Here is a 23,383-nt window from a genome sequence, read left to right as displayed (position 1 = left end):
AGTAAGTATCTTTCAACAGTAAGTAACTCTGAACACTAAGTATCTATGATCAGTATTAACTAAGATCAGTAAGTATCTAAGATCAGTAAGTAATTATGATAAGTAAGTATCAATAAACATTAAGTAACTAGAGTCAGTAAGTAACTCTGAACAGTAAGTATCTATGACAAGTAAGTAACTATGATCGGTAAGTATCTATGACCAGTAAGTATGTATGATCAGTTACTAACTTTGAACACTTGTAAACAATGACTTGCAACTTTTGTACACAACACATTTCTGATACTTGGTTGGCAGAAGTCACTTCGTTCCGGGGATGTCATCCTGGTCATCTAGATCCATTGCATTGGCCAAGTCATATTTCTGGTCTCGAAGGCTGATCACTTGCACTATCACTATCGATGTTAACACCAGGTACCCCTAGGACAGACTGAGGCGCGCGCGACCTCTGCGCCTCTATTTATAGTTCCCGAGGAGAGAGTGGAGCAGAGAAAGTGAGTGTGAGTGGGCGGGAGAGTAGGAGTTGCCTCTAGAGATTAACATAGAGCGATAGGCATAGAGAGAGAGGGGGAGAGTCAGAGAGAAACAGCGAGCTATTTAATTAAGTAACTATGATCGGTAAGTATCTATGACCAGTTAGTACGTATGTATGATCAGTTACTAACTTTGAACACTTGTAAACAATGACTTGCACCTTTTGTACACAACATATTTCTGAGACTCGGCCGGCAGCAGTCACTTCGTTCCGGGGATGTTAGAACCAGTTGGGAATCATATGCACAGATGTGCGAGATTTGTTTTCGAACAAAAGCATTTGAATGAAACTATGGAGTTATTCTTCTATATAATTTTACTAGTATATAAGTTGGAACATGACGAATCGGTGGACTATATATATACATATATATAGCTGCCATAGGAAAGATTGGAAAATTTTATGAAAAAAATATTACAATTTTTTCAGTTTTCAGCATATTTTCTTCAAATTTGATGTATAGCCATTATATTCTAGAACTTTGTGTACATTTTTATGAAAATCCGACTGCTATATCATATAGCTGCCAAACGATGGTTAAAATAGAGGAAAAATGCAAAACGATGTATGTAAAACTGTAAATGATGTATAGGTAAATGAAATAAAGGCAGGCATTAGTTTATTGGTTTTAAACATAATAATAATTCGATATTCAAGCCCCAGAAAGACACTCTATATCAGCTACTCAGCTACTACCCTTCTTTGTTTTTCTTTCATATAATAATTGTAATCTCCATTCATTTTACCCATATGCTTTCTATGTTCTCTATATTCCCATCATTCTCCAATGCAAACAAAGCTAAAAAATATACTCAAAAAAAACTATACACATGGCAAAAACTCTTTTCGAGCCATCAAATCTCGTTTTTCTCACACATTCCCTCCCTTGGGGGCTCCTTTACATTCTCTCGGCAGCGTAATAACATTTATAAATAATCTCTATAAAACCTTTTTCAACTTGGCATCCATTTCGGACACATTTGTCCGTGCTCTGGACTCCGGACAGCGGACTCCAGGCTCACACGCTCACTCGCTCACACGAGGACACAGATCCTGGCAGACCATAAAATCAAATCAACTGAAAAGTAACAAAAAACTTGGCCAACTAAATGCAATTTATGAAAAAGCACACACTATCGGTGTCGGCTACAGGACTACAATGCAGTCCTTGCCTTAACTTGCCCGCACACATATACATATACATACACATATACATATACATACATACGTGTGTGTGTGCCTGTGGCTGTCTCTGTTTGCGTTGAGTGCATTTCGTGCGTTGGCAGCTCATCGTTGGTCTCCGTAATTTCATTAGGGCAGTAGGACAGCACACACACCCGGAGAAAAGCTAGTTTCATGGGAATTTGCAGTTCAATATACTGCTATCAAGTTGCAAACTTTTTAAGCCCTGCATCAAGCGCCAAAATGTAGGCAATGAATACCGCAAGGCGAAGTATGCGAGCCATAGCATACTTTTGAGGGCTGTCTGCAGCGCAGAATAACAAGAGAAGGTTTAATCGTTCGTGTAACCCATAAAACTTGCCTGATTTCGTTGAAACTTTGTATCTACCATAAAAAGAAACTAAGAAGCATTTGCAAGCAAAGAGCAAGCTCACATAACCTTTATGAATGTGAGATAGACGAACTTGAAGAACTATATATTTTTTGTAATAATAATATAGTAACATTTTACTTGGGAAATCTGTTTACGATTAATGCTTATTATTTTTTATTTCTTGATATTTACATTGTATTCTAGTAACTTGCAGAATATCAATTTTTCCCTGTTTTTATTGTTTTTATAAATAAATACATGTTTCCATAAAGATGGACTAATTGCTGCTTTCAGGGTTAATGGCAGAGCATGGTTTTTACATGGGATTCAGAATTTTAAGCCAATAATTTCCGCATATTATATTGTAATTCCAACTGATGACCGATACGAAATATATAGCCCGGTCAGAAACCAAAGGAATTGCATTGCCAATTAAGAAACCTTTTGATATTAAAACTAAATAAAATGAAGGTAAAATATTTATCAAATTTATATAAATTATATGGAATTCCTTTGCAAAATTGTTCTATTTCTCTCTAATATTTTCTTTCTGTGATGGAATGCACACAGAAACACACACACACACCCGGGCAGCGCTCAAAGGACGTGTTAAGGAGCTGAGCTAAACTGAAAATTCAGTTCACTTTCACTTGGTGCCAACACCCTCACTCCTGTCCCGCTCTTAGTGTCATTCAATCAATAATAAAAAACGAGGAAAAGAGGAAAAGCGAGCAACAAAAAGAAAAAAAAAAACAAGAAAGAAAAGTGAGGAAAATCTCCGCCCGGCTTTGGCATAGTTTTCTTCCCTCTGCAAATGTGCACGATGGAATCAAAATCAAAAAGGCTTTAACAATACTTTTCGTCTTATGCGCGTACCATATTATGTAATTGTAGGGCTAACACACACACAGACACACACATACAGAGTCAGCCTGTATGTGGTGTGTGGTAAATGTAGGTGGAGGGAGGTGAAGAGGGAGAAGCACTTCATTTCTTGGCATTTCCTTTTGGCATTCGTAAAGAGAGAAGACGCACCACACACATGGTCTTGTATTTTTGTGCCCGCTTCTAGGTTTTTATTATTATTGCTGTCACACACACATACACAATTACTAACACATACGCATATGAGAGAGAGAGAGAGAGAGAGAGAAAAAAAAAACATAGAGGCCAGTACAGTGAACTGACTTTATTTTCTTTAATATACTAATACTTATAAATACAAACTACATTAAGTTTAATATTTAAGGAAAAATGTTTACTTCTCAATTTATTATCCAATTTAAATAATCAAATTATTGAAACTTAAAATACTTTAAAGTAAAATATTGAACATTTTATCCTTAGCGTAATACAATAGAGGAACCTTTTAAATTTTTCGACTGTGAAATTTAGGGTCGGAAATGACTGACTGATTTGAAAGGATACTCAAATAACTAAATAATTTAAACTTAGAAAAAAAACCAAATTTAATAAAATTATAATATTTTCATCATAGCCTGGTCGACCTGTATGCATATACAAACATGTCCTCGTCTGCTTTTGCCATTGTCCTTTCCTCATAGTCGGCATCTTTGGCATTTTTCCTTGGCGCGCTCTTTGTCCCTCTCTCCCCGACTCGCTCTTGCTCACTTTCTCTCCCATGTGGGAGAGAGCTTTCTCCCTCTCGCTCGTTTGTTCTTCTTCTTATTTTTCTACTTCTTAAGCATCTCACTGGCAATGTGTAAGTGTGCGTGTAAATGTGTGAGCACTGTGTGTGTGTGTGTGTGTGTGTGTTACTTTTGCCGCTTCTGCTTCAGTGTTTATTTTGCGAACATTTCGAATGTGAGTGTCATTTTATTCTCCACTCTCTCTCTCTCTCTCTCTCTCTCTTCTCCCCCTTTTCGCCACCTTTCTCTGCTCTTTCTTCTCCTTAATCTTCCACTTTCAGCCTGTCTCTGTGTGTGTGTGTGTGTGTGTTTGTGTGAGTGCTTGTGTCATTGCCATTAATTAAACACGTTTATGGCCGAAACAGGCCAAAGAAATGACGAAAAAAAACAACAACAACAAGAGGAGAAGCAACGCCAAAGACACACAAAAAATAAAATAGAAACAGAAACAGAAATAGAAACAGAAACGGAAATAAAAAAATATATAAATAAAAGGGAAGAAAATAAAAGTGCCGCAGGCTCGAGAGCAGCAGCAGCCACTTTGCACATTAAATTATCGATTATGACATTCATTCACAGCTCAGAACGAAAATAGCATCAGCAGCAGAAAACACACAATAAAAAAAGGAAAAAAAATCAGCAGCCAATCTGGCTAAAAAGCTTCCCTGTCCTCCCCCCTTGCATACATTTTGGGGCCATCAAAGTCGACACAACGACCAGCGGCGAGCAAACAAATAAGGCAAACATTTTCCAGGCGGCGGGCACACACGGCGTATGGGCAACGTCACTGTCACCGCCGCCATTGCAACATGGGGCAAGGGCCTCCACGTGTGTGTGTGTGTGCACAGTAATGGTGAATTTGGCAACCATCAAGGTTATATTTTTTATCTTTCTCACCAAAAAATAGGAAATAAATTGACATTTTTAAAGAAATTATATACCAACATTGAGGTTAAAAAGTTTCCTCTTTTTAATTTGTAAGCAACTTAATCAATTTGATTGTTACAAATTCGAGAGCTTAAGATTTTAGAGCCTTAAGCCCAAAAGGCAAATAATAGGTAAAAAATAAAACAATAAAAAAAATTAAAATTATATATAGGGGATTGTATAGATACCAGTATGGCTTGGTTTATTAAACCATTAAAATGATACCCTGTAGAAATCCTAGAATTTTTAATTGAGTTTGATACCTACAATACTAAAATTTATAGAAATCTTAAAGTTCCCAGAGATATCTATTTAAAGAATACAATATTGCCGTTTTATTCACTTCCTTACTAGCCTGAACATAATTAAGCTTAAAAGCATACATTTGTTCTAAAATATTACATATTTACATATATTTATATTTATTCCCAGATTAATTTTACTCCCCACAAAAATCCGCAGAAAATCACTCGCTCTATCCCTTTTAATTATCCAAACAAATATTTATAATATTTATTAAGCATTCCGCCACTGTGCCCCGGATCCCATCCATTTATGTTTCGTTTTTGTTTCGGAATTAATATTCGACAAGCGACGACAAATGGCAAAAATGTTCAGGGACAAACAATGCGAAAACCCTATTTGGCCAATGCAGAAATTTACATTTTCAGCCATGTGGCAATTAAATTAAACTCGGCATCGTATTCCGTATTAATTAAAATGCAACAGACCAACAACGAGGTCTGACGTTGCCGTTGCAATAAAGTTTGTTTAATTGGTAACACGACTCCACACGACTCCCTTGGCGGCCAATATGTGGCCTTGAAAAATCTTTGAATTTCGCTTAGGCCCCGATCCCGGTGCAAACCACCCACGACCCACTCATTAGAGGGACTAACAAAATAATGAGCTGAAAATATTTGGCATTAAATGGCTAAATGCAATCGGAAACCTACACCAAGGTGCATCATTAATGAGGCTTCGCTTTACACTCCACTCGAGTTTTTGAACCACTCAAAAATATGTGCAATGAAATATTGTAGCACCATTTTGAAGCGCTTTTTAAGGGTTTTATAAAAAACCCTCAATCTATTGATATATAAAAGGTTAAGTTTTTAACTATATTTAAAACATATTAACATTAAGCTCAACCAAATGAAAAGTTTTTAGGTTATTAATTAATTGGAAAATAAATTTTTTTTGCTCTTTCACAGCTTTACAAGTTTCTAAGTAAAATTATAGTACCATTCCTTGAACCGATATTTATCTATATTTATATGACAATTTGTTCTATAAAACAAAACTTAAAAAACTCATAACGAAGCCGAAAAAGCAGAAAATTCAATTCGGAAAGCTGTTCTGTGCTAGTTTTTGATATATTAATAAATCTGCATACTCAATTTTAAACGTAAACCAATTTAAAATTTTTCAATTTTTTGAAACTTTGAAAGATGTAAAAATTTAATCATAAAATGACACAAAAAAAATTTCAAATTTTTTTTTCTGTCTGGGATGGCTAAATCGACTCGGCTTTCGATGCTGATCAAGAATATATATGATTTATGGGGTCGGAAATGGCTCTTTCATATCGAAACAAACTTCTGACTGAAATTATAATACCATTCTTTGAACCGATATTTACCTTTATTTATATGACAATTTGTTCTACAAATCAAAATTTAAAAAACTCATTACTTAGCCAAAAAAGCATAAAATTCAATTCGGAAAGCTGTTCTGTGCTAGTTTTTAATATATTAATAAATCTGCATACTCAATTTTAAACGTAAACTAATTTAAAATTTTTCCATATTTTGAAACTTTGAAAGATGTAAAAATTTAATCATAAAATTACACAAACAAAATTTCAAAATTTTTTTTCTGTCTGGGATGGCTAAATCGACTCGGCTTTCGATGCTGATCAAGAATATATATGATTTATAGGGTCGGAAATGACTCCTTTACAGCGTTTCAAGCTTTTAACTAAAATTATAATACCCTGGAAGGGTATAAAAACCATCTATAAAATAATAATAATACAATATAAAATATGCACTTAAAAATAAACCAAAACCAAAGCAATTTATATATTTTACTCAAAAAGTGCCAAATTCCTACAGAGACTTGCATAAAAGATTTAAAGTGACCATTTCCAGTATTTTATGGCGCCCAATTATGCTTACAAGAGTAAACAAAAATTAGTTTTATGAACTATATAAAATATATTTTTATGGCCGACACTTAAGCCACCGCCAGTAAGGCTCACTCGCATTAATTCAATAAATACAAAACCCCTTTTTTTTAGCCAGACTGAAGTCCTAAAAATACGCACAGAATTTGAAAGGACAGCAGCAGGAGCAGCAGCAGCAGGACATTCCGACACAACACCCATAATCACTCAATTTTCGAGCCATCCCATCTCATCAGAGATTTCCCCTCCCCGAAGGAAAACAACTGCTCGTCGACATTGAAAATTGCCATACAAAAATATTGTACAAAAAGAAGAGAAGAGAAAAATATCATTAGGACCGCCTCGAACGAACGATGGAGAGCACAAAAAAAGGGAAAACTTTATTAATAATGAAGCTAATAGAGTTTTGAGGACCCTCCCAGGACCCCTTACGCTCTCAAAAATAAGCAAAGCAAAAAATATATACATATACATATATATATATATATATATGTAGGAAGAAATAACGAAAATTTGGTCAGTGGCTCAAGGAGCTGTAAAAATAACAAGGCGCAGACAAGAGGCGGCAATGGCAAAAGGCCTAAATCGGGGGTGGCAACACAGACAGACACACTCCCACCCACACACACACACACACACACACACACACACCAAAAACGATTGAGTAATTTTTTTTTTTCTTCTGGCTTTCCTTCTTCTCAGCCACACAACTTCATTAGGGTCGAACCGAGATGAATATGGAGGTTTGGTCGGTTTAGTCGCCATCTCGGGGTGAGCGCGATGGTCCACCGTGGTTATATAAATATAAAAATGCTGGAAAAGCTTTTTGTTTGGGGGGGGGGAAATGCTACCACGGGGAAACTCAAGGAACAATTAAAGGGGCTGTTGCCAGAGGCCTTAGTTTTGCGTAATCTGTCAACTAATTGGCAGGACGACAACAAGGGACACACATGTGACAGTCTATATGGAACTCTCTCTAGCCTTGACTTTCTGCCGCAAATTGGATTAACCTAAAGTCAAAGTTCTCAAGGGAAAGGCACAACAACAAAACAAACAAAAAATATATATATTGTATAGTATATTTAAATTATATTTCCAAATCTGTGTTCACATTTCACGCACCTTTGCAGCAGCTTTCAAGCATTGTTGTTTTTATGGGAGCTATTGTTGTTGTTATTACTTTTGCTTCTGGTTGTTGTTGGTGTGATTGTTGTTGTTGTTGTTGGTGATGTTGTTGTTGTTGTTATTATTATTGTTGGTTTAGTTGTTGTTGATGTTGTTGTTCTGTTCGCACTCGTGTTCAAACCGCACAAGAACAAAAAATCTCACAAAAACAAAAAGCAATCCGATGGCTAACATTTTGTAACTCTCTTTGTAATTTATTTATTTTTCGGCTGAGGCACGATTTAAATATACTAAATATATGTATATATATATTTAATTTCTTTTTGTAATATATTTAATACTTCTTTCTTTTCAGCTTGGCTGGATGGGTTCCGGTTGGGTTTTTGTTTCGCGTAATCTCTCTTGGCACTCGAGCACTTTGCCTTTAATATATTTTCGTAATATATATTTTTTGTTGGATTTATTTTTGCTAGAAATCAAATCAAATGGTGGCAGAATCTCATCTCCCTTTCAGCTCAGCTTCGGCTTGGCTTGGTTTTGGTTTTGGTTTGGGTTTGGATTTGGTTATGGTTCTGGTTCTGGTTCTGGTTTTGGTTCGAGAGGCTCGGACTGAAGACCACTCAGAGGGCGATGATGATGGGAGGCGGGCGCACGCTGGCTCCGCACCACATGACCGCACTACACGATTGACAGTTTGGCACTGAGCACCGAACGCTGGGCAGGACCAGGGCCAGGACCACAGCCAGGACTCAGCGCCGTCAGGAGCCAGAAGCTTATCAGCCGAGCCGAAGGGGATCCCGATTGCTCAACAGCCCGAACGAGCTTCGGTAGTGCGAGCTCTCGCCTCTCTGCAACTGTGTGTGTGTGTGTTGGCCAAGGGTGTAGCATAAATTTTATTAACTAACAAAAGAGGGTTAAGCCCTATGCACACATATTCGATTTTCTAAACATGGAAATATATTGAAAAATAAGAAAACAACTTACCACTTGAAGCGTTTAATATTAATACGTTTACTTTTCGGGTTTTTACGCGACGCGCGGGTTCTTCGATTTATGAAACACTGAAAAAAAAGAAAAAAAAACACTTTTAACTTCTCACTTAATACGATCACTAATAACACTTTAGTTTATCCCGTTTTTACGCGACGCCCGAGTTAAAAGAGGGGTAAGTACACATTCCCATTATTAAATATTTGGAAACATATTAAAAAATAACCCTTTTAACATCTCACTTAATTCGATCAATAAAAACACGTGAACTTATTGGGGTTTTTACGCGACACGTGAGTCTCTTATCAGTTCGAAAGGTAAATGCGTATTAACTTTGGCTAACTTTAGCATAAGCTTTTGAGAGCGGATTGGAAAGTTAGCTTTAGCGGACTGGAAAAGCGGGGGGGAGAGAGAGAGGGTGCAAGAGTTCATGGAATGATATAGCGGGATCACACTGCCTCTTAAAAATAAGCGCCCACTTGGCTTGAATAAATAAATGCAAATTAATGGTATCACTAATAAATATTTAATAGTAATAGATCAACAGCAAGATTACAAACAATAATGGGCTAATAATTTCTACATTTTGAAGCATTTTGAAATTTTCTTTTAGCGGATACGTAAATTTATTGTTTGTTTTCGTATTTCCCAAGATGCTCATGTGCGAGCCGGTTTTACGCGCACTGTAGACGGGAGCAGGTGTTCAGAGAAGCTTTCTTATCTACGATGATCTACGATCTGCTGGCTTTACTTCAAGTTTAATTACTTATTTGGGGCAATAAAAAAACTAAACTAATATGAAATTTATATAGAAATTTGCGCGGTTTACATACTACTTAATATATTGAATTAAAAATTATTTATTTATTTAAAAAGAGGGGTGCTCTTGACCCCCCAAACCCCATGCCCCGTGCACCCCACTGTCTCTCTCTCTCTCTCTCTCTCTCTCTCGCTCTCTATGTGTGTGTAAGCTGGCTTGCGGGGGCAGAGTGTCGCTGCTAGGATGTGCGCGACTGTTACAAAAAAAATTTGTAGCCAAGCCCAAGGCGAGCACTGTCGCCTCGCCTCATCTCCACTCACCTCACCTCGTCGCGCATCCTTGCTGGCACCCCGTGCCCCCCTACTCCACACATTGTTCATTGAAGAAAGCCCCAGCAGTCTCAGCATCAGGACTCCGGGCGAAACGAAACGAAACGAAACGAGACGAAACGAAACGAAAGGACACCGAACGAAGCGAACCTGAACCGAAAGCCGAGAGTCAAACCGAACCGAACCGAACCGAAATCCCTGTTCTCCTCAGGCTCAAAGGGCCCTCTGGGAAATGCGGCAAATGCCAGAAATCCTTTCCGGATTTTTCTAAAATTTTATATTATATACATACTAAATAAATTTAAATTTTTAGTTTCTTTTCTTCTTCAGAAGGCAAGGAAATTTGTGGTTTTCATTCGCTTAAGTCTAAATTGCTTAATATTTTAATGGTAATTAAAATATATTATAAATATATTCCAAATATTTTCCAAAAATAACTACAATGTCAGACCTTGGGGGAATTGCAAACTTTTTTTTTGTCCAAACCCACCTGAGATCCTTGCCACCTGCATACATTACATCTTCCCTTTCCTGGCTCCCGACTTCCGACTCCCAGGTCCATTTGCCAGATGAAACTTGTCCGGATTTCCAATTAAGACAATAAGAGAATCATATCCGAGGACCGCAAAAGAAAGAAAAACTCAAGTGGTCGCTGGTGGAATTGAATTGAATAAAGATAAAAAAATATTTGTCTGCCGCGGGCGATGCGCATTTCCCAGCGGGGACAAAGCCAACAGAAGACCCCCACAGCAGCAGGAGCAACAACAACCACAGGCTACACAGCAGCCGCCGCAACACAGATGGAAACAGAAGTGGTACACTGGCAAAAATTAGGTGACCTTTTCAAGGAAATTTTTTAATAAAAAAAATCTAAAATTAGCATAACTTAAATTTTAAATTATGAGAAACTGTGCCTAGAAATAGGCTTGTATATATAGAAGTTTTCCCAAAGAAAATCTCTTTTTCCTCAAGAGTATTCCACGCTGAACAGCTTCAATATTGGTTGGGAATTATAGTCTTAAAACATATGTATATTTGTACCCTCCATAAGTATTTACTTTAAATTAAAGTAATAATTTAACTGTCGCTAATTTCAATAGAAGAATTTAAAGATGCTTGGTTATTATAGAAAAAGATGTAAAAAAAATAAAAATTCGTATTAATTTGTATCCTTAAAAAATGTACACATTAAATATATGTAGTATAACCTATCATCATCATTCATTCTTCATAAACTATAAATGTGTTTTGTAAAGCAATTGAAGTATGAACAATATTTATGAATAAATAAGAGAACTTTTGTTATACAAATTATCTCCAAGCCTAATTTAAATGTAACAAAATAATAATATAATATAATACATTTAACAGTAAATAGTCTAATACACTCCAGTTTTTCTCTCTCTGTATGAGTGGGAAACGAAGGCGCAGCGCCAAGTGCCATGTGCGGCGCTTTGTGTCCGCGCCTCGGTGTATGTGTTCGTCCTTGCGGTATACGCGTGTGTGTGTGTGTGTATATGTGTGAGGATGAGAGGCGGCAGCAGCCGCAGCTGAAGGAAGCGAGAAGCAGGAGCAGGAGCAGAAGCAGGAGCAGGAGCTGGATCAGGATCAGGCGGGGAATGCCACCGAAGACAACGACGACGTGGCACGAAGAGCACAAACAGCAAACGTGATGAGCGCATGTGTTTTATCTTCAATCTCAGCTGAAATCATCTAGCCGCCGCCGCCGACGCCGTCAACCCCACCGAAAAATCCCAACCCAACCCCACTCTCCCTCCGATGGGGCATCTCTCGACCCTGGGGGCGGTGGTGGCATTATGAAGGGCAATAGGTTGTGTGCGACTTTTGTGGACTCTCCTCGGGTCGGCCATCGGTGTCGGGACAAAGTTCGGGTTGTCGGGTCGACAAACGCCTTCGGCTGTGACTTAGCTCTGACCAAGTCACTAAGCCAGTCCCAGCCAGGACACCACTGTCCCTCCCCCCCCCACTTTCCCACCGGACTCCTCCGTTCCCCACACTACCCACTCCCCGTTTTTGGCGCTTTGTAACATCTAGAAATTTGTACATCCGCCAGTGGGAAGAAGATTTTAATTAAAAGCAGCAGGAAATGTGACCCAAATAATACTTCCGTATAGTGTGAAAAATTGGCCCCGCCGCCGTCGTCGTAGCCCAGCTATTTGCCATTTTCTTCCGCCAACGAGCAGGACATCATCATCATCATCATCATCACAGGACACACTCACACCGGGCGGGCAAGGGGCATTGGCTGCCTAATTTGTCGCAGGACAACCGGCCGCCTGCAGGGCGAGCGTTTAGCTGCCAACGGGGCAACGGAATATATATGTTTATATATATAAATAAATATATCTATAAGTATTTGTATAATTTAAGTGATTCCTAAGCTGGCGACTGACAAGCAAGCGGAAAGCGTTTATCCATTGAGTGGAAAATGACACGGGCAAAGCTTCCGATACTTGGCTCCCATATGTGTGTGCCGGGAAAAATTTGATTCCGAATCTGATATATATATATATGTATATAGAAACCCGTGACAAATTTTCTTTGATCGGAGTGTGTTTAATTTCATTATTTTTATACCCCTTGCTTGGTATTATATGATGGTGAAGAATAAATATGACTTATAGGGTAGAAAAAGACTCCCTCGTTGGTTAAAAACTTCTGACTTAAGTTAAAATACCAATACTTGAGTCGAACAATTATGAATAATTTTCTATGGCAATTTTTCTACAAATCAAAGCTTAACAAGAAAGGAAGCTAACTTCGGCACGCCGAAGTTTATATACCCTTGCAGATAGAACTTCTATGAATAGGAATCCATACAATATAAATTATATATACTTGTGTTAAAAAACAATGAAGTAATACCTGCTTTCATTTCATTCACCTATACATATTATATTTGCAGTTTTACATTCACTGATTTGCATTTTTCCTCCACATCAAACGATCGTTTGTATGGCACCTATATGATATAGTCGTCCGATTTTCATGAAATTTACCACAAAATTTAAGACTTAAATTTAATGCCTATACCTAAAATTTGATGAAAATCAGTTGAAAACTGAAAAGGTTATAAATTTAATTGTATTAATTTCTCGATCGTTCCTATGGGAGCTATATGATATAGTAGTCCGATTTTCATAAAATTAAATGCAAAATTGTAGAGTATAGTAAAATGGCTATATCTCAAATTTGATCCAATTGTATTGAAAACTGAAAAAGTTAAAAATTTTTTTGTAATAATTTTCCGATCATTCCTATGGCAGCTATATGATATAGTCGTCCGATCCGGCCCGTTCCGACATATATACGAGTGAGAGTATATAGAAGGCTAACTACAAAGTTTCATTCAGATAGCTTCAAAACTGAGAGACTAGTTTGCGTAGAAACGGACAGACGGACAGACGGACAGACGGACAGACGGACAGACGGACAGAAGGACAGACGGACAGACGGACATGGCTAGATCGACTCGGCTGTTGATCATGATCAAGAATATATATACTTTATATAGTCGGAGGTGCCTCCTTCACTACGTTGCAAACTTCTGACTGAAATTATAATACCCTGCAAGGGTATAAAAATATCTCATAACTAAGCCAAAACAGCATTAAATTCAATCCGAAAAGCTGTCCAATGTTAGTTTTTACTAGATTAATAAATCTGCATACTCAATATAAAATTTAAGATAATTAAAATTTTTATACATTTTTCAAAGTTCAATTGTCAAAATTCTAACACTTATAAAATAGTGCAATTTTTGAAGCTAGATCGATCCGGCTGTTAATGCTGATCAAGAATATATATGCTTTATAGGGTCGGAAATGACTCCTTCGTGAGTTACAAGCTTCTGACTTAAATTATAATTAGTAAACACTTACATACTAAATATGCTTATAAAACATCTGCATAAAAATTTTAAAATAATAATAGCTCAAGGAAATACTGTAAGAAACACAGAACAATTAATAATTTATAAATTTGTAGATGTTTTATAACTAAAACTATGTAGCTGACTTCGAGCTCAGAGTCCAAAGTTTATGGCAATTATTTATAAATCTTTAAATAAGGGTCTAAAAATAATTCTACAAAAATCATGTAAGATCCGCTCAAACTTCTACAGAATCCGAAAGCATTGAAGAAAAACTTGTTTTATGGAAACTGCCCAAGTTATTTCTCAGTCCTCCGTGATAATCGAGGATCGACGGCCTTGAAATGCATTTTCAATTACAAAACTTTGCGATATATAAAGTCCGCTCTCGAGGAAGGGGGAGGAGCGAGTTGAGTTACGTGGCGCTCACTTGGTTATTCTTGGCACGACACAAAATCAATATGGTTACCTTGTCACAGCGTGTCCTTTGACTTCGCTCCGTGTCCTCTTGGCACGCAAGCAGCGTGAAAATGCAATCAATAGCAAATCGTTGTCAGCAATTAGCGTCCAAGCCCATGATGAAACCCGATCCCCCAGACCGATCCCACCCACCTGCCGATGCCGGCCTCCCGCCCAGGTGCTTGGGTTAACCATTCATTCGGCGGCAACACGTGAGCAATGCAGTCTGCTCTCGACTGAAGTGTGCCAAAAAGGATTTGCCACTAACGATGGCAGCACCAGCACCAGCACCAGCAGCACTGCATCTGCAGGACTCTCGAGCGTGTATGCTCATCGTTCTCGCTTTTTACTGCATACCCAGTGTCCTGCCGTCTCCTCCGTCCCTTGCGGACTGCCTCGATTGCCAGCAAAATGGCAAACAAATCGCTGCAAATATTCGCCCAACGTGGCGTATGCGCAATTTTTGCCCAATCCAAGCGAGTGTCTCTCTTCATATACATACGTATGACTATATATATGCCACACGTATCTGTCTAGCACAAATATTTGATGGCAGTCTGAATCTGAATCTGAATGTGTGTGTGGGTGTGGGTGTGGGTGAGTGTGGACAGAACCATTTGCTGTTGTTGATTTAATTCAACATTTGCCGAATGAAATTTTCATCTTGGCATGACAAAACGGAACGAACGTCTTGGCGACAGCCGCCCATCACACTTATGGGAATATCAATCAAGCGTGAATCCCAGGGATCTGATTTATCAGGGTTTAGGCTTGGTCTCCAGCCGATTCTAGGTATTTTGGGGGGGATATCTTGAAATATTAGCTCAATTAAAGGATTATATTTAGATTTTTTTTTTTGTCCAGTTTTAGAGTTGTAAAAATATTATTGTATTACATTAAATATATATATTATTATTGGAGAATATAACTTACACCAAGAATGTATGTATCCTTAGCAAAAAAAAAAGTTTAGAAAGTACATTTATGCAGAAAATCAATATATGTAGAGGATCAGTAAGTACCTTTCAACAGTAATCAATTAAGAGCAGTAAGTAACTATGATCAGTAATTAACTATGACCATCAAGTAACTATGATCAGTAAGTATATATGACAAGTAAGTAACTATGATCAGTAAGTATCTATGACTAGTAAGTATATATGTATGATCAGTTACTAACTTTGAACACTTATAAACAATGACTTGCAACTTTTTTAACACAACACATTTCTGAGACTCGCCCGGAAGAAGTCACTTCGTTCCGGGGATGTTTGAACCAGTTGAGAATCATAAACATCTGCGAAATTTGTTTTGGAAGAAATTTAACAGCAAGCTGCTTGAATGAAACTATGGAGTTAATCTTCTATATAATTTTACTAGTACATAAGTTGGAGCTACCGAATCGGTGGACTATATATATACATATATATGCTGCCATAGGAACAATCGGACGATTTATAGAACTATGATCATTAAGTAACTTTGAACATTAATTAACTATGAGCAGTTACTTCCGTTCTTGTTTTTACTATAAAATAAGACTTAAAGGATTAATTCGAATTAATTTAATAAGGTTTACTTTACAGTGAAGTTGTTAATTAGATTCTCTGCAAACTCATTGTTTAAGTCTATTTTATATACTCCTCAGTGAATCGAAATATTGTAAGCTGTTGAGTAGCTTAATAATAGCATCTATATAATTTTGAGCATTGAAAAGGTTTCACACAATTCTTGGTACATCTTTATACTGTTTCATTGTTCCCACACAGCTTCCTTGAATCCTTGCTTCTCGCAGCGCCCTTCAAACTCAATGAAAGGTAATGCATTTCGAATTAAATTGAAGTTCAGGCAATATTCCGTCTTGAGTAAATGAAGGTAAGTACAACTAAAGAGTATCCTGATCGTAGTTCTCAAGTGAAATGCCTCTCAGGACACAAAAAGTAAAAGAAACCGATTTAGATTTAGGCCGCTATTCCCACTCAACAAAAGACATCAGAGATAGTGTTACATCTATAAGTATTTGTATATTTATTTTTAATTTATCATCAATTTTCATTTTGCTTGAATTTCAAATACACATCGATTGTTCGTTCCTCTCATCGCATAAATTTAATGTAAGTTTTAAGTAGGTTGTAATATATATATTTATAAACATAACTTTGATTTGCAAGCGATAAAAAACAGAATCGGAACGGATTTATCTAAAAAATAAATGTGTCAATATATATATGTATATATATATTTTATATATGCGCTGTCTTCTCATATACATAGATAATATATAACAATTACGATTACAAAAATACACGACAAACAGAGGGTGGGGTAAAGACGTATAGGGGAGGGCGAGGGAAGAGCGGAGGCTTGAATGAAAAATTGATTTCTGAATTTTTAGCTTTCCTGTCGTCGACGACCAAGAGATAGTTTTTTTTTTATAATGCAAGCTTTAAATATATATTATTTTGTATATCTTTATATATATATATATATACATATATAAGATCGTTTATATATATGTATATGTATGTGTGTATGCATGCGTTGTGTATTTGTGTGGGGAAGTTGGGAGGTATGCCTATATCGTTTCAATGACTTAAATAACTAGAAAACATCATCATCATCATCATCATCATCATCATCATCATCATCATAAGCAGCAGAAGCTTACTTCGTCAGCCTGGTTTCCGTTTTAACTTCTATATCCTTTTCCGGTTTTCTTTTGCAGACGAATTAATACTCGAGCCTAGCCCAAATCCTGCAGCTTTTATGCCTTTGCTTATGCTTCTCTCTCTCTCTCTTACTATCCCTTTTCATTCTCTTTCTGTGTCTCTGTTTTTTATCCACTTTTAGCCTAAGTTCCAAGTTCATTTTTTTGCTTTCTTTTATATATAAATATTGTTAATGCATTGCATGTGTGTATGTGGTTTCTTGTGTGTGTGTGTGTTAACATTACAGTTAATTATAATTGTAATAAAGACGACGGCATTCTAGGAATTGTTGATGCACAAAAGCAAATAGTTATTAGGTTAATGCGCTCGTGTGTGTTTGTTTTCATTTGCTTTCTAATTCACCGAATCAAGGGGGATTCCTTCCATCCCTCTCTCATCATCTCCCTCTCTCTGTCTCTCTGTCTCTCTGTCTCTCTGTCTGTGTTTCAGCTTCCTCTGCCTCTTGCTTGAGTTTTCATCGTGATTGATTGATTGATTTCATTTCCCGGATACACGAAGGCACGTCCTTAGTATCTGCTGCTGTTGTTAAACTGCGAATTAATGGCGGTATTGACCGCCGAGGATGCCGCCTCCTGGACATGCTGATTCCGCAGAAACTCCGTGGTGAACTCCGCCTGGGCCTTGGCCATGCTGGCTCCGGTGCTGCGATAGATCGTATGGATCTTGGTGATCATCAGCACATTGGCCACGGCCACCGCCGCGAAGGCAAAGGAGATGTTCAGCAGCAGAATGCCCACAATGATGCCCGACGCCTCGCCATCGAACTGGGCAATGGACGTGATGAAGCCGCAGTAGCCCATCTTCTCGAAGCCCACTGCCTGGACGATCGAGTAGAGGGTTTGAAAGAAGTAAATGAAGAAGAAGACCATGAAGTTGAAGCTCGAATCGTTGCGGAAGGCCTTGTACGCCGGTCGGAACCTGGTAAGCAAAAGGGCAATTTCTTAATATTACATTATAAATTACGTTGGATCTTAATGTCCAATCGTAATGTAGCTATAACGTTTGGATTGACTGGAGCATCTTTTGCCCCAAAGAAGACCTGAAATGTTCGCCTTATTTAAATAGATTTGTATCTATGACTATTTTTTCTATAAATAAAAACTTGAAAAACTCATAACTAAGCCAAAAAAGCAGAAAATTCAATTCGAAAAACTGTTCTGTGCTAGTTTTTAACATATTAATAAATCTGCATACTCAATTTTAAACTTAAATCAATTTAAAATTTTTCCAATTTTTCAAACCTTTACAGATGTAAAAATTTAATCATAAAAATACTACAAAAAAATTTTTTAAATTTTTTCCTGTCTAAAATGGCTAAATCGACTCGGCTTTCGATGCTGATCAAGAATATATATAATTTATAGGGTCGGAACTGGCTTCTTCACATCGAAACAAGCTTCTGACTGAAATTATAATACCCTTTTTGAACCGATATTTACCTATATTTATATGAGAATTTCTTCTACAAATCAAAATCTAAAAAACTCATAACTTAGTCAAAAAAGCATAAAATTCAATTCGGAAAGCTGTTCTGTGCTAGTTTTTGATATATTAATAAATCTGCATACTCAATTTTAAACTTAAACCAATTTAAAATTTTTCCAATTTTTAAAACCTTCACAGATGTAAAAATTTAATCATAAAATTACGAAAAAAAAATTTCAAAAATTGTTTCCTGTCTAAGATGGCTAGATCGACTCGGCTTTCGATGCTGATCAAGAATATATATGATTTATAGGGTCGGAAATGGCTCTTTCACATCGAAACAAGCTTCTGACTGAAATTATAATACCATTCCTTGAACCGATATTTACCTATATTTATATGAGAATTTCTTCTACAAATCAAAATGAAAAAACCTCATAACTAAGCTAAAAAAGCATAAAATTCAATTCGGAAAGCTGTTCTGTGCTAGTTTTTGATATATTAATAAATCGGCGTACTCAATTTTAAACTTAAATAAATTTAAAATTTTTCCAATTTTCAAAATTTTTACAGATTAAAAAATTTAATCACAAAAATACTAAAAAAATTTCAAAAAATTTTTTTTCTGTCTAAAATGGCTAAATCGACTCGGCTTTCGATGCTGATCAAGAATATATATGGTTTATAGGGTCGGAAATGGCTCCTTTCCTGTGCGGCAAGCTTCTGACTAATATTGTTATACCCAGCAAGGGCATAAAAAGAACTAAAACCAAAAGAATCATTGTTATCTAAATTCAATTATTTTTTTCAGGTCTTACGAAAAAGAAACCTAACTCTAAGAAATCGTTGAGCTTTTTATAATTAGTGACTCACCAGCAGACATAGGAGGCAGGCGAGAAGAGCAGCGTGTAGAAAATGGCCAGGAAGAAGGTTTCAAATTGGCCAGCATGGAACAGCAAAATGAGACCGCCGATCACGTTGGCCAACAACGTCATGGTGTAAACTGTAACAAGAGCAAGAATTTAGTTTACTTTCAAGGTATTCAGACATAAAATAATAAAAATATATGAGCCCTTGATTTTGAAAGTGGTAATTAGATAAACATTTTAAAAATATTGTTTCCTAATAACATATAATAATCTGTAGAGATTAGAAATTTCTAAATTAAGGACCCAGATATTTAATCTCTATATAATGATTGTTTTAATGTGTTTATAAGCCGCAAAACTGCGTTGCTGTTCAGCTTAAATAACGCCCCGTTTTATCATTTAAAGAAGGCCCCCATCGCCTCGTTTCTGCACAAACAACGAACACACCTCCGAAGCCATTAGCTCTACATCTATTCTGATTAATCATTTCACCTGACGACCATGGGCAACACGCGATGACTAATCCTAAGCCCACACGGGTCGCCTTATCAGCGACAGACAGAAACAGCTATACTCACAGATCCAAATGTAGTACAGGCGCTTGACCAATTTCTGGAACTCGGGCGGTATCTCCACCTCAAAGTCCTGGTAGAAGCATGGCTTCACACAGAAGTTATCCGGCAGCGGCGGCCAATTGTTCAACTGCGACACATTGCCCTGCAGCTGCTGCTCGCGACGGTCCAGCTCGGCTGCCTTGCGGTCCAGTTCCTCTTGGCGACGCTGAAATATAAATAATACATATAAATAATATATTTAAGAGCAATCCATACTCTATGATCGGAACAGCAGGTAAAACTTTACCTTTGTTCGGCTATTAACCTTTGATTCATAAAACCATTAAAGTTTGAAGTGAAGATAAGGTACAATGGTTGTAATAATGCTAAGTATTAATAATGAGGCTATTTTTAAATTTGTAAATCTTTTTCCTTTGTTTAAAGAACTCTTGGTTTTACTTGTTTTCACTAGGTAAAACATAGGTAAAAAGTTATACACAATAATCAATTTATCAATAAATTTATGATGCATAACAAGTATTTACTTTGATTCAATTTGAAAAGCCCATTCTGCAAATAAGCCATGAATGGTTTTGGTTACTGGCAGGTAACAGCCTCTGGTGGGCTTAAGTGAAGCCCGGCAAAGGCTAAGGGAAACCGCAGTCAGTGTGGTACAGTGAAGACCCGCAGCAGCACGCGGCAGCTAATCTTGGCCAGATACAATGAGCCTCATGTCGGATTTATCAGATGATGATCTCCTTATCTGGTTATCTTGCCACGCCACGCGATATGCGGCGTTTTTATGGGCGTTGTGAGATTCGTTACAAAGACGCTCGCTGGGGGCCTTCACTGTACTCTCGAGTTTCCCCTCAACTGGCTAACTGGGTTACCTGCAGCTCCTCCGAGGTGATCTGTATGCTGGTGCTCGGCGCCGAGGCGCCCAGCGAACTGGTCTGCGGGGGCGGTACATTCTGCGACAGCGGCTGCACCACCGCCGCCGTGTTCGTCGAGTTGATCTGCAGCTGCGGCTTCGCTTGCTCCTCGAATGGATTGTAGTCCTCCAGGGAGACGAGGGCGCCGCCCTGCAGACGCCGTGCCTGCTGGATGGCGGGGTCCTAAAATGGAGCGGAAGCGGAAGTGGTTCGCAATTTTAGCAAAATTATTTCCCAATAAGTTCAACATATGTGACGAATGCACCCACACCAACACACCCACACACACGCGCACACACGAACGGACACCCCAGCAGTCAGGTCGCCTACGTGTATGTGTGTGTGTCGGTTTTCTTCTCTGCGTTTCACTGCTCTCACCGCAAACGGATTGTCCAGGTTGGGCTCCCCGAAGGGATTCTCGTCGAGACCGGAGCCGGACATGGTGTCTACTCTTGAGTTCGGACTGTGACAAGGGGAAACGCTAGCGATTCGCACTCAACTTTTAGCTGTGGCCTGTGTGTATATTGTATATTTTCCCTGATAACTTGAAAGCTGTGTCATCTAGAGGTGGTCCCGCCTATCGATTGCGCCTATCGATAAGTGCAATCGGGCCGGTATTCGTGGCTGCGCATGGCTAAATAGCGATGGGTGGCGGCGTGTCACGGCGCAAGGGCAGCATTAAATCACCACTAACTGGAGTTTTAAAGATATTTTCTGAATTCACAATTTAATTTTCATTAATCCGGACACAACCTTTCACTTCAGCAACGAGCGCGCGACTGGCGCGAGGGAGCGAGATGGCATTGCTTCATATACTGTTTGTGTGGTGGGAGCGAGAGAAGGCTTCTCTTGCGCTCTCGCTTGCTCTACAGAAATGTGCCGTGCCTCTTTCTCTACCGCTCTCGCCCTATCTCTTTCACTCTCTTTCTCTTTGAAGATAAAAAATACCACGTCAGCCGATGTGCCATCTATAGCTACACTAAACTTATCGGTGCGGTGGACCATACCTAACGTGAGAATGTAAACAAACCAACCAGGTGGCAACTCTGTAGCACATATTTCGCTGTGAGAATAAATAATTAGCAATTCTCGGCTCTGATTTCGTAAATAATAGTAGATGAGCGCAGCGAAACGAACGAGAAAACATTCATAAACCAAAGCACAATGGCTGATCGCGCGATCAAGCTCCTGGTGATCGGGGAGAGTGGCGTGGGCAAGTCCAGGTGAGCCATAGTCCAGCTCCGTTTCGTTATTATATATTTTGCTGCGTATATTGCGCGCTTGCATCATTGTTTTCTATTTTTTCTATTATAAAACTTCCCTACCCCCGTCTTCACCCTACAGCCTGATACGTCGCTTTGTGGAGAACAAGTTCGATGATAACCATGACGTCACGATCGGCATGGACTTCAAGAGCAAGGTAATGAACGTAGACGGCATCGACTATAAGGTGGCTTTGTGGGACACAGCGGGCGCGGAACGCTTTCGCAGTCTGACGCCAAGCTTCTACCGGAAGGCGCTGGGTGCCATACTTGTCTACGACATCACCAGCCGGGACTCGCTGGTGAAGCTGGAGACGTGGCTGGCGGAGCTGGACAGTTACAGTGACAATCCAAACATAGCCATCATTGTGGTGGGCAATAAGATCGATCAGGAGCGGGAGGTGGATCGCGAGGAGGGTCGCAAGTTTGCCCGCAAGCATCGAGCACTCTTCATCGAGACGTCGGCAAAATGCGATCAGTTTGTGAGCGATGTGTTCAAGGATATCGTGGAGAAGGTGGGTTGGCACACGCATTAGATAATAATTCCCTTGTAACTCATCTTAATCTTCTATAGATTGTCTCCTCGGAGTACTTTAACAATGGCAACGGCTCGACGGGCATGGACATTGGCGGTGATCGGGATCTGGAGGCAAGCGCTTCCTCGTGTTACTGTTGATATCCGGCTGTGTGTTTAGTGTCCCTTCGTCAAACAAATTTCTAGCGTGTATTTATTAATCGTTCAATATCATAGCATAAAGCCAAAACCTCAACGTTTAATCTAATACAATTCTTCAAAGTTGATCCGGGAATCAATAGGATACACGTATTTACCAAATTTTCTGTGTGATCATTGGAGGCTTCCCTATATCAGAAAGTTTCCTTTTAAATACATCTATGTATGTGTCTTGCATTTTTCTGTAATCTCTCCGTAATTTGTTTTTGTTATCGTTGAGGTGGAGTCCGTTTAGTTAATGCCCTTAAATGTGTACTAAAATTTGTATAATAAGTACCCACAGCAATTTAATCGATTTAAGTCCCAACTAACAACTTGTTTATAAATTAAAGAAATTACTCATTCTTAAATTGAGTTCATTTCATCATTGGTATTGTGAAAGCTATCAGCGGTTGATCAGAGTTCAAGCAGATACAACACGTATGCGTTAAAAGTCTATCTTAACTTGGTTTCCGTTTTGTTTTTCTGTA

At 38.3% G+C, this 23,383-nt stretch overlaps 3 protein-coding genes across 4 annotated transcripts in view; 1 reads left to right on the top strand and 2 right to left on the bottom strand.

Moving 5' to 3' along the window:
• The window catches only part of Cngl (Cyclic nucleotide-gated ion channel-like), a 62,086-nt gene extending 53,304 nt beyond the window's left edge, over nucleotides 1–8,782 (bottom strand). For both annotated transcript variants that reach the window (XM_086840814.1, XM_086840847.1), the window contains exon 1: nucleotides 7,977–8,782. The gene's annotated coding sequence lies outside the window, so the exon portion shown is untranslated. The remainder of the gene's footprint in view (nucleotides 1–7,976) is intronic.
• A 7,626-nt stretch (nucleotides 8,783–16,408) lies between these two features.
• Nucleotides 16,409–21,704, bottom strand: Scamp (secretory carrier membrane protein). Its single transcript, XM_020956384.2, has 5 exons — nucleotides 21,297–21,704; nucleotides 20,877–21,101; nucleotides 20,011–20,212; nucleotides 19,437–19,566; nucleotides 16,409–18,056 (listed from the first exon to the last, which is right to left on the bottom strand). Exons 1-5 carry the CDS (start codon nucleotides 21,357–21,359, stop codon nucleotides 17,645–17,647), a joined length of 1,032 nt encoding a protein of 343 aa, XP_020812043.1. The 5' UTR covers nucleotides 21,360–21,704; the 3' UTR covers nucleotides 16,409–17,644.
• Rab18 (RAS oncogene family member Rab18) lies at nucleotides 21,596–23,263 on the top strand. Its single transcript, XM_020956392.2, has 3 exons — nucleotides 21,596–22,141; nucleotides 22,263–22,695; nucleotides 22,755–23,263. The coding sequence occupies exons 1-3, from the start codon at nucleotides 22,083–22,085 to the stop codon at nucleotides 22,854–22,856; spliced, it is 594 nt and encodes a 197-aa protein (XP_020812051.1). The 5' UTR covers nucleotides 21,596–22,082; the 3' UTR covers nucleotides 22,857–23,263.
• The last annotated feature ends 120 nt before the right edge of the window (nucleotides 23,264–23,383 follow it).

The sequence above is a fragment of the Drosophila serrata genome, unplaced genomic scaffold (genome assembly GCF_035046125.1).
Source record: "Drosophila serrata isolate PLE 108 unplaced genomic scaffold, ASM3504612v1 contig_3, whole genome shotgun sequence".
Taxonomy (NCBI): Eukaryota; Metazoa; Arthropoda; class Insecta; order Diptera; family Drosophilidae; genus Drosophila; species Drosophila serrata.
The sequence above is the reverse complement of the archived record's forward strand: the minus strand, read 5'-3'. Positions and strand labels throughout refer to the sequence as shown.

Bases quoted from the DNA above. Each gene is read 5' to 3' on its own strand.
- Scamp (XM_020956384.2), bottom strand. From the start codon at position 21,359: ATGTCCGGCTCCGGTCTCGACGAGAATCCCTTCGGGGAGCCCAACCTG. The intron at 21,102-21,296 runs GTGAGAGCAGTG...GCTCCATTTTAG, and splicing joins ACCTGGACAATCCGTTTGCG to GACCCCGCCATCCAGCAGGC. The intron at 19,567-20,010 runs GTGAGTATAGCT...CTCTTGTTACAG, and splicing joins CCTGTACTACATTTGGATCT to TTTACACCATGACGTTGTTG.
- Rab18 (XM_020956392.2), top strand. From the start codon at position 22,083: ATGGCTGATCGCGCGATCAAGCTCCTGGTGATCGGGGAGAGTGGCGTG. The intron at 22,142-22,262 runs GTGAGCCATAGT...TTCACCCTACAG, and splicing joins AGTGGCGTGGGCAAGTCCAG to CCTGATACGTCGCTTTGTGG. The intron at 22,696-22,754 runs GTGGGTTGGCAC...AATCTTCTATAG, and splicing joins TCAAGGATATCGTGGAGAAG to ATTGTCTCCTCGGAGTACTT.